At 41.8% G+C, this 16,807-nt stretch overlaps 1 protein-coding gene across 1 annotated transcript in view; it reads left to right on the top strand.

Annotated features, from left to right (window-relative positions):
• Nucleotides 1–16,807, top strand: part of trpm1a (transient receptor potential cation channel, subfamily M, member 1a) — a 131,636-nt gene that overhangs the window by 21,611 nt on the left and 93,218 nt on the right. The window contains exons 2-3 of the mRNA XM_039771371.1: nt 1,675–1,754; nt 15,704–15,908. Coding sequence (XP_039627305.1) covers nt 1,675–1,754; nt 15,704–15,908 — 285 coding nt within the window. The remainder of the gene's footprint in view (nt 1–1,674; nt 1,755–15,703; nt 15,909–16,807) is intronic.

The raw sequence follows: 16,807 nt of genomic DNA, 5'->3' as shown, positions 1-16,807 counted from the left end.
TTGCTTGACTTCTCATTGCAATACATAATGGCTAACATGGTACAACACCCTACTACTACAGCTTAAACCATGATATAAAATGGCTCTAAGTGTGTGTATGTGTGTGCATTCACCCTGTGATGGACAACAACCCTGTCCTGGAATTGTCCCTGCCTTGTGGTGGATGGTTGCTGTAATAGGTTCCAGCTTTCCCACAATCCTGTGCATTAGCGAGTTGAGCAAATGGATTGATGGATGGGTTCATTTAGACGGAGCAGAAAGCTTTTGGCCCTTTTTTTAATCTATGCTCCCCTTCAGGAAACAGCATCCTTAAATGACTCCTCTGCAGAGTCCCTAACATCCTATTTTGGTCTTTGGCTCAATAGTGCCCTTTATTGCTGGGAAGAGTCCGAACCAATTTTGTCACTTTTTGTTAACTATAATTCTGTCTTGCAAATGGTCACTTAGTGGTTGATCAGTGGTGATGAGCGAACTCCATGGTGTTCGCTTCGCCTCAAGTTCTGAGATAACATAGAAGTGTTTGTATGTTCATGCGAATATCGCCAAACTCAGGGAAATGCATTGAAGTCAATTTGGGAAGGACTAACTGAACTAGATTTGACACGATTGTAATGGTGCAATCATCTTTAAAGTGTCTCTGAGGACTGGGAAACATCTGCCAACTATACTGGACCGATTATTGTGGCCAAAGAGGTGAGCAGAGCTATGCAGCAGCAGTGCCAGCCACTACACCACCATGCCTCTGTGAGATCAGAAAAGAAAGATCACAATTAGAGACGCCCAATCATAGATTTTGTCAAAACAAAATGGAAATGGCAAAATCGTAGTGAAAAGTCAGCAAAAATACATAGGCAGAAAATTCAATGGACCATGTCGTGATTGAAACCGGGTGCTCATTCTGTTTTTTGAAGTTGCGCTGAAGGCTCTCCAAACTATCAGTGCTGATGCTTTGCATTTTTTATTCTATCAAAAAGATAGAAATGTCATACAAATAGTAATAAATCTTTCTTTATTGTTATTTCATAGAGTCTCCTGTGTTTGGTTTGGGGGGTATGTCAGGATCCGTCAAGGTTTGTTTTCACTCTTGGCTATCACGTGGCTAATTATTATGCATACATAGGGCGCTTGACTCCTTCTCTTATATTGACATGTAACTTGAAGATCAACCTGCACATTTGGCTACCTGCACAGATAATTTGTCCCTCAGAGGCAGTAATGCAAATGATCAGCATTATAGGCCAGGGGACAACTCCATCAGTGTTGGCTGTTACAGTTCTGGGGGATGTAGTGCTGTCCTCTCAAAGCATTATGGTGTGCTGATAAAAAAACAGCTGAATTATCAGCAAATAATCTGATGAATAAGGGCGAACGTGAACACAGCAAATTTGCTGCAAATACACTTTGGCAAAATTCGCTGATCAACGCTATTGATTACCAAATTGCACACACTATTTATTGTCTGACAGTCAAATTTTGCTGCTCCTTGGCTTGCTAGTCCCAGCATCACCACACTCAGACCTTTAGCAGTTAACAACAATGAGCATCAAGAGACCCTGCCTATTAAGTGAGGCCATAGTATGAATTGCCATTATTCCAAATGGAAAAATAAAATTGCTATTAGGGGAACTTTTCCAGATTGCACTCTCTTGCATAACTCTTTTGTTTTTCCAACAGGCTCAGAAGGCATGGATAGAGAAAACATTTCACAAGCGGGAGTGCATATATCCGTGTCCAAATCCCAAAGAGCCCAACAGGTTTGTATGCTGGCTACAGGCTGTCTTTTATTCTACCTGAGCTCTCAGGTGCTTTTTCAAAGATTCTTCACTATAATGGCCAATGGTAACTTCACTAAGAATCAGGTGAGGTGTGGAAGAATTACTGAAACATGAATGAATGTGTTCTCAAGGCTGAGTTCTGTAAACCAGGATGATCCATTTGCATTATTACTCCCTGCAACTTACTTCTAGGTGGCTAAACTGGAAGGCCATCTTCTAAGGAGCTGTAACGTGTGGTGGGGCGAAACAGTGGTTAGCCCTGTGCATCCACAGTACCCAAATACTGTAATTAAGTCTGACTCCTAGTGCAATCACCGTATTTATGGAGTTTACCACTTTTTATATAATTTTTCCACTTTTCTCTCAAGTCCACCTATAAATTCAACCATGGATGAGTCAGTTTATCTTGTGATGTGCTGACATCCCATGCAGGATTGGTCTCTGACTTTGCCTGATGCTTCCAGGATAGCCTGTGGCTTCTAAAGGGGTTCATAATGGATGGATGGACATTAATAGAGAGATGCAAATCCTTAGCTTAGCACTAGAGAGCTCTGTTACCATTGAGTGCTCATGCGTTGAGAGCCGTGTTTGCCGTCTTGTCTTACATTGATGGGTAGCACTATGGAGAGCCAAACCACAAGGCAGTGCTCACACCAAGACCAATGAACAGTTAATAAAATATTTTCTAGTAATTTATAAAAGTCTGCCAGGCTACATGCATGATCTGTGACAGCCTAAACTCTTTATGTCTGCCTACTCCAGTGCCTTTGATTGGTAGCTTCACTGGTCTCATCAAGTGTCCCTCACATGCACACAGTGACCATATACCCACCTGTGTTGTATGTGGCGTATTTGAATAGCAGTCAGTCTATAACGTTCATTAGAGGTGATCGGAAAGTTGAGCCAAATCTTTTAAAAGAAATGCCAGCACAATCATCAAGTTATATTTTCAACATAATTCCCATAATCTTTAGTTTATTCATTATAACATTCATGAAGCCTTTCTATTCCACGTTTCAGTAGTCGACTTGACATCTTGATCATTGGCATAGTGTGTCTTATGGATGGGGGAACAGGTAGTAGTCACACAGGGCTGTGTCTGAACAGTAGCATGGGTATGGAATCTCTTCTAATTCACTTTTTTAGAGAGTAGCTTTTGCAACCTGTGATGTTGAGTTGGGTGCATTGCTGCAAAGCAGAAGGAAAGTGGTTGAAAGGTTACCTCTCCACTTTCCCTGATTGAATGGCATAAACACCAAAGGAAAGTAAGTGTGTAATCAGTATAAGTCTTGTACTGGCTTGGATCATGAATTTTTCAGGCATTAGAGAAACACTATGCTTCCTTTGTTTTAAATGTTGTTTGGACTCTGGGTAATATTGATGTATCTAAGTTTATAATATGTTATGAAATGCTTCTTAAACTTCTCTAATTCTGAATCTCTTAGCTTAATGTTCATGCAGTGACAATTTTTTCCAGGAATCAGTCCTCTGGGTATCCAACATGCCCAAACCTTGCTCACGTTTGCTCAACACCTACAGGGTCAGTTATCTTATAAATCACCACTCTTCGATTCTCTACTCAGATTTACTCCACAGTGGCAACTTCTTCTTCTTTCAATGTGCAAAGATCAGCCAGACTTTTGGTTATCTTCAAAGGCTGTCATTCCATGACATAATGCTGTAGCCCATTTCCTGACAATGGCATGTGAAAGTGACTGGTTGTGATACATGTTACATCTTTGAAGGCATATTAACTTTTGCATAATGTGAATTTCTGCTGCATTAACTATATGCTAAAAGCCCTAGACTCCCGTAGTCCATATAATTAGCACACAAGAGCTATTCTTTGCCAGCTTTCAAAATCAGCACCTTAGAATACATCTTTCAGGCTCAAAACATTTTAATCACCACCATATATCCATTCAGCCATTTTCAGTAACTGCTTATACAACATAGTGTATCAAGTGCCCGAGCCTATGTCGACTGCAGTGCACATAATCATACATTTATATTCACTATCACAAGACCAGTCTGGTGAGAAAAAAAAACAGAATGTCCAAAACACAACCCATGTAGGCAGAGTTCGCAAAGACAGTCAAAGAACCACATTCAGACACAGAAAGATGGAGCAGTGAGGCAGTAGTTCTGTTCACAGGTCCACTGTGCTGAAGTTTTAATGTATATAGTGCCTTCCAAATGAAACACAATGTGCATAAGACATAATTCAGTTATGAAAGGTATTATATGCAGCATTCTAGGATGCAACTAGTGGAGTTGTTAAGCCCTGTCGTCAGTCCACTGGTGATCACAGCTGCTCTTCATTAAAGACAATTCAATTGTTCTAATCAGGCAAGAGAATTACCAGGTGCTTAGCGGCTTACCTGAAACGAAGCCCAGCAGACACTGGGGTGTCGCCAGCAAGGCTTCATTACTGTGAAATCACAGCATCTGCCTCTTCTGTTTTAATTAAGCAAATGACTTGCTGCCTCTTAAGTCAAGGTGCAACCACTGGGCTGGCAATGCCACCTACCTTGGTGACAGTACAGAATATATTCAAAGCTCTCTTTTGTGAAGTAATCTTTTTGGGTGCAGCTGTTTATCTGAAAAAGCATAAATGAACAATTCAACAAGTGAAGTTCGCAAAAGATCTATCAATAAATAAATAAAGTTTCAGACTCATGAAAGAATGACACCTTTAGCCACAGGCATCCAGTATAACTTGGGGTCTTAGAAGCCTGGAGTAGTAACAATGGGGGAAAAACAGGAGCCGACCCTGGATGGGGCAGTGGTCCATCACAGAGCGTACTCATGCAAATACCTACGTTCACTCAATCATGGTCAGTTATAAGTAGTTAAATAACCTAAACGACCCATCTGTGAGATGGTGGAAGAAAGCTGGTGTACCTAGAGGAAAAACCATCAAAGATACAGTGAGAACATGCAAGCTTACAGACAAGCACAAATTCAAGATCTGACCCCCCTGCATAAATTTAAATGAAGTTGTAACAATGGATTATTAAAAACATAAGGAAAATGACTCATAGTAACTAAAGAGTTAACTAAATCTTATGAGAAGAATTTATGAAGGATTTAGGAGTCGTAGTGGACTCATTACTATCAACTTCCAGACAGTGTTCAGAAGCCATTAAGAAGGCAAACAGAATGTTAGGTTATATAGCACGTTGATGTGTGGAGTACAAGTCACAGGAGGTTATGCTCAACCTTTATAATACACTGGTGAGGCCTCATCTGGAGTACTTCGCGCAGTTTTGGTCTGCAGGCTACAAAAAGCACATACGTAGCAGCACTAGGAATGGTCCAGAGAAAAGCAACCAGGCTCATTCCAGGGCTACAGGTGATGAATTATGAAGAATGATTAAAAGGAAAAGGAGATTAAGAGGAGACACAACTGAAGTGTTTAAAATTATGGAGGGAATCAATCCAGTGGATCGAGACTGTGAGTTTAAGATGAGTTCATGTAGATCACCGGGACACAGTTGGAAACTTATTAAGGGTAACTTTCGCACAAACATTAGGAAGTTTTTCTTTACACAGAGAACCATAAACACTTGGAATAAGCTGCCAAGTAGTGTAGCAGACAGCAGGACTTTATGGACTTTTAAAGCTCAACTTGATGTTTTTTAGAAGAATTAAGTGGATAGAACTAGGGAGCTTTGTTGGGCTGAATAGCTTGTTCTCATCTAGATTGTTCTAATGTTCTAAATGTGGCTTAAAGCTCGGGCACATGAGACTTTTGCCTCATCTTAGAGGAGCCACCAAGATAGTTGCTAAGGTTAAAATTAAGTAGATGTGTAATGAACATCCCCTTAAAAAGTGAGGACAAATAGAGAGAAAGCCCAAACACCCCTATTATAAAGCGGTTATAAGATCAATGGTAAAACTCATAGGAAACTACTATTAATGAAGAGATGCTTAAAATAATGGAAGAATCGACATGTATACAAAGTTACTGGTGGCTGTAGTCAACTGGCTGCTAAGATGATCGAATTCTACATATTAAGAGTCACATGACGTGATGTATTAGATAACATAATGTTAATAGAGAAGTATGAAAGGGAATTACTTGTTTTATTGAAGACATTTGTGCATATCTATGTGCAAATAAAGAATTGTTCTGTATTTTCATCTGGTCTCCATGAATGACTTTCTTTGAATATAGAGGAAAGTTTTTTCCACAACATAACTCACAATTCCAGAGTCCTAGGTTCAAATTCCAACCAAGTTACTGTCTGTGCAGGATTTGCTGTCTAACTAGTTTGAGTACTCCAGTTTCCAAGCAAATCCCAAAAATGTGCCACTATGGTTGATTGGACGGTCTAATCTCTGCCCACATGGGTGTATGCAGGAATCCTGTGATGGTTTTTTGGCCCATCAAGTATTTATTTCTCCCTTTCTAGTATAGCCTTGGAGCAAACAGATTTGGAAAACAGGTAAATTAATGAATTAGGACAAGGAAGGATTTTAAAAATATTATTTAAAGAAATTTACAGGGTATAAAAGCATACTGCTAAGGGAAATATTCAGCTTGCAAAAGAATGACTAGATGAGAGCAGCAAAGCCCAGTATGTCCAATTACACATTCTTCTGCTGGATATAGTTTTACTGGTGTTGCATTCCATTTGATTTTTATATTCTGAGTAGCAACAGAAATGCTTCATCATAGAAACAGCCAGCAGCAGCACAGCAAAAGTATAGCTTTATGTGAACTGCATGTTTAGTACTTTTCAAGAGTTGGTTATGTTCAGAACAATTAGTCCTAATAATAATTGTCCTGAAACAAGGGTACTATGTTTATTTTGGATGAATAAATAAATATTGCAATACATAATAGTAAGTCATTTTAAGATGTGAGGCATCGTTAGTTTACAATACAAGCAACATTGTGGCACAACAGTTAGCACTGCTGAGTTTTAAAAGTATTGGGTTGTCTTGGTGGAGTTTGCACATTCTCTCCATTTTCCCATGTTTTTCTTCCAGATATACTAGTTGTCTTTCCGCACACAAAGACACACTTACTAGGTAATTTAATGATCATAAATTGGCTCAGAATGAGTGAGTCTGGGTGTGTGAGTGTGTCCTGTGATAGACTGATGTCCCATCCAGGGTTGGTTCTTGCCTAAGATGCTGCTGCACTAGAGTCCAGTTGCCATGACCCTCTACTGGATTGACAGTTTACTCAGTACCCACCCTAATGTTACAGTTCCGAGGCCATGCATTGTTTGGAGCCTGTGATCCAATATCAGAAAAAGGACATTGTCCTGTGGTGTTATGGGTCCACAGCTCGCTCAGCAAAGGCCGTTTTTAAATAAATAATCACCGCACTCACGGCGGCTTCGTGAGGGGGTGTAGTAGTCGTAGCAAGCCGCGGGGCGATCTGCGGTGTGGTCGTTTCTCACCTAGTGCACAGGTGAGGGACTGCCCACATCCGTGATTGTTCCCGTGGCTAATCGGCTGCAGCTGCTATGGCCCCTCGCAATGTAAAAGAAGCGCGAGTCGGATAGGGGAGATGAAAAAATGAAACGAATAGGACGGAGGTTACAGGGAGAGAGAGAGAAAGCAGGTCGGTGCGAGAGAGAGAGAGACACACGGAATGTGTGGTGAGCGAGTGAACGAGCTCTCATGGGCAGCTGCGAAGAAGTTGGGTGTTAGGCCGACACCCAGGCGTTAGAGTTGATGTCGCTCCCGCTGAGCGATCAGGTAGCGGGAGTGACCGGGGAAAGGCGACTGGCCGTAGAAGACCGGAAAAGCAGCGGGAGTCACGAGGCTTGGAGCTGCAGTCCTTGGTATGGGTGTCCTGGAGACCAAGGAGTCCAAGTCTCTGGTCTGGGATGAGTGCCAGACCGAAGCCAGGATCGGGAGGTCTCCAGACCTGAGTTAGTGAATGGAAAAAGGGGCAGCTGCAGAGAGAGCGTCTCACCTGTTGAAGGGTCCGTATGGGAGAAGCAGGTGAGACGCTAACATTAGTTGAAAAGAAGCACTGGGCTTGGCATGATTTTAAAGACTGCTTCCTGTTGAACATTTTAACCTTGTTTTAAAAGGATTGTTCTATTTATTGTTTTTAAACCTCCACATTTTCTTTTATTGAATTATTTATTGGACTTTGAAGCACTGCACTTTATATAACACTTTGTTTTTGATTGTCTTTTTAATAAAAGCACTTTGCACATTTATACCATCCCCTTGCTCAATTGTTTATTGCCTCAACTGTCTAGCTCATCGGTGACATTACTGACGATGTTGGGTTCAAGGGCTCCCGAACAGCGAATGGGAGCATGGAGCCGAACCCACATCGTCACATGTCCTTGTTGGTCTTTTGCCTTTTTTGCTTGTGTCACTTTATTGGTTTATAGTTTTCAATCCTTTGCTGCAGCCTTTGTTTACTGTTTTATTCCATCTGCCTGGACAGTATGAATGTCCCTCCTGTTATTTCTTTTGCATCAAACTTCACTTCAGTTATTTCTTTTAAGTAATGATGATTTACAGAACAATTGGGACTGCAATATAATATAGCTTCAAGGGGTTAGTTTCAAGTTCTTGTTATTACCACATTTACAAAATACAGAAAAAATCTTACTTGCATGTTGATACAGAATTCAACACATAACCTCTTGAAACACCTGAATTCTCGCTTTCCTAAATGGCACATTACAAAATAAGCACTTTTCAACTGCAAAATGAAAGCACTGTAAAGGCAGTTATTCTTCTTCTTCTTCTTCTTTCGGCTGCTCCCATTAGGGGTCGCCACAGCGGATCATCTTCTTCCATATCTTTCTGTCCTCTGCTTCTTGTTCTGTTACACCCATCACCTGCATGTCCTCTCTCACCACATCCATAAACCTTCGCTTAGGCCTTCCTCTTCCCTGGCAGCTCTATCCTTAGCATCCTTCTCCAAATATACTCAGCATCTCTTCCTCTGCACATGTCCAAACCAATGCAATCATGCCTCACTGACTTTGTCTCCCAACCGTCCAACTTGAGCTGACCCTCTAATGTACTCATTTCTAATCCTATCCATCCTTGTCACACCCAATGCAAATCTTACCATCTTTAACTCTGCCACCTACAGCTCTGTCTCCTGCTTTCTGGTCAGTGCCACCGTCTCCAACCCATATAACATAACTGGTGACACTACCGTCCTGTAGACCTTCCCTTTCACTCTTGCTGATACCCGTCTGTCACAAATCACTCCTGACACTCTTCTCCACCCATTCCACCCTGCCTGCACTCTCTTTTTCATTTCTCTTCCACAATCCCCATTACTCTTTACTGTTGAACCCAAGTATTTAAACTCATCTACCTTCTCCAACTCTACTCCTTACATCCTCACCATTCCACTGACCTCCCTCTCATTTACACACATGTATTCTGTCTTGTTCCTACTGACCTTCATTCCTCTTCTTTCTAGAACATATCTCCACCTCTCCAGGGTCTCCTCAAGCTGCTCCCTAAAGGCAGTTATTCTAATATTAAAAAATAACAAAAACAATCAAGTTGTTCTTGTGACTCAATGGGCGCCTGATCTGTAATGGACTTGAAATGGTGCCTGAATATTGAAAGTGCATACAGCCATGTCTTTGCTTACAACACCATCAGCCTTATTACGCTTTCTCCTTGAAAAGCGGGGGTAATTCCTGTTTACAGGGACTGTTTACTGGTTCACTGAGTCTTTTTGAAACTTAAGGAGATTCATATTGTTCATTCTCCTGTTACTATTCAGTGGTTAGAGGGTGTTTTCTTCGTGGCAACTGAGCATCACAAGCCGGGTGCAGCACACCTGGAGGAGCACTGAACATAAACCCACTCAAGTTCAAGGACACTTCCTGAACTCAAAGTAAAGTCATTCCAGTAAATGACATAAAGACATTTTTTGCCTGGTATATTTCACCATTTTGGCTTACATAGTTTTAGAGGTATTGTATGAGAGTGCAAAGGACAACAGTGCTGTGTCAGTGTGACTCAAAGAGCAGCTGTCAGGTACATAATGCAGAGCACTGATACATGAAATTCATTTCTCCTGCCTGTCTTACAGCATCACAGTTATAAGGTGGACTAATATCTCAAACTATTAAGTGACTTCTTTGTGATCTACAGTATACCCTGTACAATCTGATAATATCGGTGAGCACAGCTCTGAGCCAATAGCAATAGGCAGACAGGTGTGCAGACTGTGCTTGGCCAGAGTGAAATGCATGTTTTCATTATTTAAAGTGGCATAGCAGGCATCTGCAAAAACACTTCAGAGCATTATAAGTGTAAGTGACCAGTTATCTTACCTACCCACATTTTCATTTATAGAATCATAGGGAGGAAAGAAAACACTCATAAATATGGGATGGGTAAACCTTGGGCTGCCAGATGTCCCTTAAATAGGGACATGTCCCATATTTGATCATTTTGTCCGCTGTCCCATACTAACCTTTCGGGGACACCCAAATATCCCGTATTTAGTTCATTTTCAAATTTTGTTATAAAAATATATTTTTACTACCTACTTACGGTACTTAGTTGTAACTTTATAAGTAATTATACTGTCTTTTCTCAGATTTTCTTGATGAAATTAACCCAAATGTACCGAGAAAACTAGTGTTTGCTGCCTGTTTGCAACTTGCTCAGTTGCTGTGGTTGGCTGAGGACAGCGACACTCTTACCGTTTTGCTCTCCAGCCGCGCTGCTGTGCAGTTCTGTATCAGCATCGCAACATACAGTGGCAACAAAGTGCGGTGTTACTACTTTTCACGGCCCATTTTTTTCTAACTGCCTGTATTAAGTAATAATTATATTTCTCTGTTATCTGTATTAAATAAATAGTTTCAAGTGATTTCACTTTTTCAGAATTTCTTTTTAGCTTGTATTAAATAAGGGCGGCACGGTGGCGCAGTGGCTGCGCTGCTGCCTCACAGTAAGTAGACCTGGGTTTGCTTCCCGGGTCCTCCCTCCATGGTGTTTGCATGTTCTCCCCGTGTCTGCGTGGGTTTCCTCCCACAGTCCAAAGACATGCAGGTTAGGTTCACTGGCGATCCTAAATTGTCCCTAGTGTGTGTTTGGTGTGTGGGAGTGTGTGTGCACGCCCTGCGGTTGGCTGGCGCCCTACCTGGGATTTGTTTCCTGCCTTGCACCTTGTGTTGGTTGGGATTGGCTCCAGCAGACCCCCGTGACCCTGTGTTAGGATATAATGGGTTGGATAATGGATTGATGGATAGATTGCATTATTTGTATACATGAGCATACAGTAAATGTGTGAGTAAAGATTCATATTTAAAGATAAACAGTATAGTTTCAGTTTCAGTGAATGTTATCAGGGCAGCACGGTGGCACAGTGGCTGCAATTCTGCCTCACAGTAAGGAGACCTGGGTTCGCTTCCCAGGTCCTCCGTGCATGGAGTTTGCATGTTTTCCCCGTGTCTGCGTGGGTTTCCTCCGGGTGCTCTGATTTACCTCCCACAGTCCAAAGACATGCAGGTTAGGTGCATTGGCGATCCTAAATTGTCTCTAGTGTGTGCTTGGTATGTGTGTGTGTGTGCCCTGCGGTGAGTTGGCGCCCTGCCCAGGGTTTGTTCCTGCCCTGTGTTAGGATATGGCGGGGTGGACACTGACTGACTGTATTAAATAATTTTCAAATGATTTTACATTTGTTTTCCTCATAACCAATTAAAATCCTTGCTTTATGTTTTTAGCTTATGTCTCTACTTTTATTTAATATATTGGTCTGGGTGTGTAGTGGGCATGTATAAATATATATATATATATATGTAGTAATATAGAGAGGGATTTTAAGAGTGTCCCGTCTTTCTAATTTTCTAATCTGGCAACCCCAGGTAAACTCCATACACACATTGACTGGCCCAGGAATTGAACCTTAATTAACATTGAATGTTAATCTCTGCTCCTCCATACCATTCACATAACCAACATGAAGACTATAGAAACCCTTTAGTATGCTAAAATGAAAGGCAACTCATCTGTTGAAGTTGTTACTCTTTACTCTTAAATTTCAAATATGCCACACCATCCAACCAATAGGGAGTCTGAGCAATTCCTGCCACCAAAGCATCGTTCTACCTTAATGGGGGAGTCAGTCCATCACACACTCACACAAGAGAAATGCCGTAGAAGTCAATAGACCTGAAAACATGAAATCACGGTCCCCATTGGTAAAGCACAAAAAAAGGTGACATTTTTAAATACATTCAATTCATTTTCCTATTCTATAGTGCGCTGCATGCCATACCTCACAGACTTAATGAAATTAGTACTTTTTTGAAAGTGCGTTGTCAAAAGAATATTCACTGTGCTGTCCCACGGTTACGAAAAACTCCTTGTGTCAAACTCCTTTGCTCATGGTGCAATTGAGATGGCAGGGTGGGCAAATGTCAACTGACATTGTAGTAACAAATTTGAAAACACCTTTGCACACCTGGACTGCATATGCAGCACAGATAGGAAAAAAAGAAATAAAACATGTTAACACATTGGAGAATCAAAATAAACATTTTGACTTTTGCTTGTGAATGGCATTTCAGCTGGCAGAATGATCGGTGGTTAAGCATGAAATGCAGGTCAGCACAGGTGCCCAGGCCTGATCTTACACTCAGGAAAACAAAAGCTCTCACATGGAGGACCGAGAGCGCTCATCGGCAAGCGGCTGGGTTGAGGTAAAGGGGATTAAGGATTAGAATTGAGGCTAACAGTGGAATTAAAGTGAGGAGATTACACAAGACGAAGAGCCCTGCGGAGCCCGCACTGGTCTGTGTTCAAGCTGCTCTCATTATTCGTTTAATTAGCAACGCCTCACTTGTTCCTGTTTGTCATTGTAAACTCTTAAGGAGTACCGTGCAGCCTCTTGAATTAGTCCACATTTTCTTCCTGCGTTTTGACTAACAGTCTCCGTACAGACAAATGGTGATAAGTAGAAGTGCTTTCACACATAGTGCCTTTTCTTTCCTAACTTAATTTGTAATTATGGTAGGAGTTGGGCCTGATTTGATAAAAATTATTAAATTGGCCTTTTCACCTCTCCTTTCCTAGTCTTGCTTTCCTGTTGCTGTTCACTTCTTGAGCACATGTGTCTGTTGCCAGTGCTGCTGTAGTATTTGGCATTGCAGTCCAATTTAATTCAAAGTGCATCTCACAAAGGATAGTCATGAGTTAAATTCCCTGCTATGCTAGCTGAAATTTACTGAGAAGACTTTGAGATCTGATGACATTGAGTATCCATTGTTAGTTTCACTGGATCTACAGTAGCTAGTGATGACACTGTACAAGTCTAGAGTTCTTGCTGCTCCCAATTCTTTTATCTTCTTCTCTGTTCCATAACATTGTTTTAAATAATTTGTATATCCCTACCATAAATTTACTGAACATATTTGTTCCAAAGCTGGAGTCTATCCATGCAGCATCAGATGCAAGGCAGGATCTCATCACTTGACAAGGTGCAGGACACTGTAACATACATTCACTTCCACAAGGCTAAGTTGTTGCTCTGACGTCACATCTGATGAAGACCATGGAGCGGCTGCTGCTTCACCACCTGAGGCCACAGGTCCACCACGCCCTCGACCCTCTGCAGTTCGCATACCAGGAGAAGGTGGGAGCGGAGGATGCCATCATCTATATGCTACACTGATCCCTCTCCCACCTGGACAGAGGCAGTGGTGCTGTAAGAATTATGTTTTTGGACTTCTCTAGCGCCTTCAACACCATCCAACCTCTGCTCCTTAGGGATAAGCTGACTGAGATGGGAGTAGATTCACACCTGGTGGCATGGATCGTGGACTATCTTACAGACAGACCTCAATATGTGCATCTTGGGAACTGCAGGTCTGACATTGTGTGCAGCAATACAGGGGCGCCACAGGGGACTGTACTTTCTCCGGTCCTGTTCAGCCTATATACATCAGACTTCCAGTATGACTCGGAGTCCTGCCACGTGCAAAAGTTCGCTGATGACACTGCTATTGTGGGCTGCATCAGGAGTGGGCAGGAGGAGGAGTACAGAAAGTTAATCAAAGACGTTGTTAAATGGTGCGACTCAAACCACTTACACCTTAACACCAGCAAGACCAAGGAGCTGGTGGTGGATTTTAGGAGGCCCAGGCCCCTCATGGACCCTGTGATCATCAGAGGTGACTGTGTGCAGAGGGTGCAGACCTATAAATATCTGGGAGTGCAGCTGGATGACAAATTGGACTGGACTGCCAATACTGATGCTCTTTGTAAGAAAGGTCAGAGCAGACTATACTTTCTGAGAAGGTTGGCATCCTTCAATATCTGCAGTAAGATGCTGCAGATGTTCTACCAGACGGTTGTGGCGAGTGCCCTCTTCTACGCGGTGGTGTGCTGGGGTGGCAGCATAAAGATGAAAGACGCCTCACGCCTGGACAAACTTGTTAAGAAGGCAGGCTCTATTGTAGGAGTAAAGTTGGACAGTTTAACATCTGTGGCAGAGCGATGGGCATTAAACAAACTCCTGTTAATCATGAAGAATCTACTGCATCCACTGAACAGTGTCATCTCCAGACAGAGGAGTAACTTCAGTGACAGACTTTTGTCACTGTCCTGCTCCACTGACAGACTGAAGAGATCGTTCCTCCCCCACACTATGCGACTCTTCAATTCCACCCGGGGGAGTAAATGCGAACATTAATTTTATTTAAATTCTTTTCATTTTTATTACTATTTTATTTAATATTGTTTCTTTGTATCAGTATACTGCTGCTGGATTATGTGAATTTCCCCTTGGGATTAATAAAGTATCTATCTATCTATCTATCTATCTATCTATCTATCTATCTATCTATCTAGAGTAACCAATTAATATAATCTTTTAGACATGCAGCAGGTGTAAACCAGAGAAACGCACATTGACACAAGCTGCAGTTCAAGCCTTTAATGTTGAAAACTGTGAAGAAGCAACGCTAGTCATTGTGCAACAAAAAAGAGCCCTGAAATCTGTTGTGCTTTAAGTAAAAAAAAAACTAAATCAAACACTTGTAACATGCAATGACACAAAAGCCCCTTTAGCTAAGCCAGGTAAGCATGGAACGGTAATAAGCCACCGACTCAGCAACCAGTGAGATCCCAAAGGAAGTTTTCAAAAGGGAAGAGCATTACAGAGAATGGCTGCAATTAACTAGGATTAGTATGAGATGCAAGAAAATATAGATAGATAGATAGATAGATAGATAGATAGATAGATAGATAGATAGATAGATAGATAGATAGATAGATAGATCTTTATTGTCATTGTCACTTTTACAAAGGAACAACGAAATTGAAGGTGCAGTCGACTCAGTGTGAGGCATAAGAGTTAAAAAGACAAGAAGAGAGAAAATAATAACAAACCGAATAGTAATAAAAGTACTTTAAAAAATATACAAATTGCACTGGTTAAATGTACAAATTGCACTGGTTGACTTAAGGTGTGTATTGCACATTGGGAGAATGATATGGAGCAGTTTTATTCTGAGTTCAGGGCCATGATTGCTTTTGGTTTTCATTGCTCTGTATCTCTTGCCCGATGGCAAAAGCTGGAAGAGGCAATGACCGGGATGTAATGAATCCTGTGAAATGTCGGTTACTTTTTTGGGTACAAATAAGTAAAACAAGGAGAGCTCACATTGTAAGGAGGCCCATTTCCAGTGATTAGCTGGACTCTAAGGCTTCTTTTGCTTCATTTCTGTTCTGTTTTAAGCTTTATCATAAAATACTAAACTCAAGAGATATTATTTATTGATTGACCTATGATTCCGCTCTAAATACATTCACTGATAGCAGCATCACTTTATAATTAGTATGACATTTGTGTATTTTGCATAGGGTCATCCTCACTTTCTGACTCTCCTAACACTATTGAGATTTGCTCTCCTCTGTTTAATCTGTTTCCTTATTGTCCTTGTTATTTTCCCTAGATGTCACTGTGGTCACTTGATCGGACAACATTCATCTTTCCTTCTTAGCGTATCATCTCATAAAAGTGGTGAAGAGAACAATCAGCTTGTGCAGCCTGAAACCCCAGCAGAGAAGTGGTCCATAACCAAGCACACTCGGACTTTGCCCACAGATGCCTATGGTATTGTTGAGTTTCAAGGAGGTGGTCATTCCAACAAGGCCCTGGTAAGAAGTATTTCCACACCAGTCGTACTTTGCTCCCTCCTGGACATCAGACCTTATTGCTTGTATTTACTCTAGTATGCAGATAGACGGGACTTTACAACCTGACTCAGATAATGAAGAAGTGTTGCATGATGTGGTAAGCAGAGGTCATCAGTTGCATCATGCACTGACAGTCCTTCCCATGGCTCACTATGACTTACTTCAAAGACCCCTTAAATCAATGGGAGGCTAAGAAAGGGAGACCCTGGTACTGGTGCTCAAGTAGCACTTAAGGAGCATTGTGCACCACTGTGTGGTTCATCGGACTGCATGCCAGTGGCAACATTTGATTAACATAATAGTGGTTAGCGCTGCTGCCTCACAGTAAGGAGACCTTAGTTCACTTCCCGGGTCCTCCCTGCGTGGAGTTTGCATGTTCTCCCTGTGTCTGCGTGGGTTTCCTCCAGGTGCTCCAGTTTCCTCACAGTCCAAAGACATGCATGTTAGGTGATCCTAAATTGTCCCTTGTGTGTGCTTGGTGTGTGGGTGTGTGTGTGAGTACCCTGTGGTAGGCTAGCGCCCTGCCCGGGGTTTGTTCCTGCCTTGTGCCCTGTGCTGGCTGGGATTGGCTTCAACGGACCCCCATGACCCTGTGTTAGGAAATAGCGGATTGGACAATGACTGACTGACTGACTGGTTTTGTTAATAAACGGCAGTATCAGTGTGCATCTTCAAAAAATAGAAAAGGGTTAAAGGTTATTTTTCCGCACTGAAAAAGAAAGAAAGTCAAAGACACAATGTTTCAGCTGGAAATCCTTCATCAGATGTGCAACTGGAAAGGAAAAAGCGAGTAACATATATAGAACGGGGAGGGTGGAACAGAGCCATAGTAGATGAAAGAAGAAAAAGAGAGGGTAGAT

The sequence above is a fragment of the Polypterus senegalus genome, chromosome 12, assembly GCF_016835505.1.
Source record: "Polypterus senegalus isolate Bchr_013 chromosome 12, ASM1683550v1, whole genome shotgun sequence".
Taxonomy (NCBI): Eukaryota; Metazoa; Chordata; class Cladistia; order Polypteriformes; family Polypteridae; genus Polypterus; species Polypterus senegalus.
This window is presented reverse-complemented; position numbering and strand designations above follow the sequence as displayed.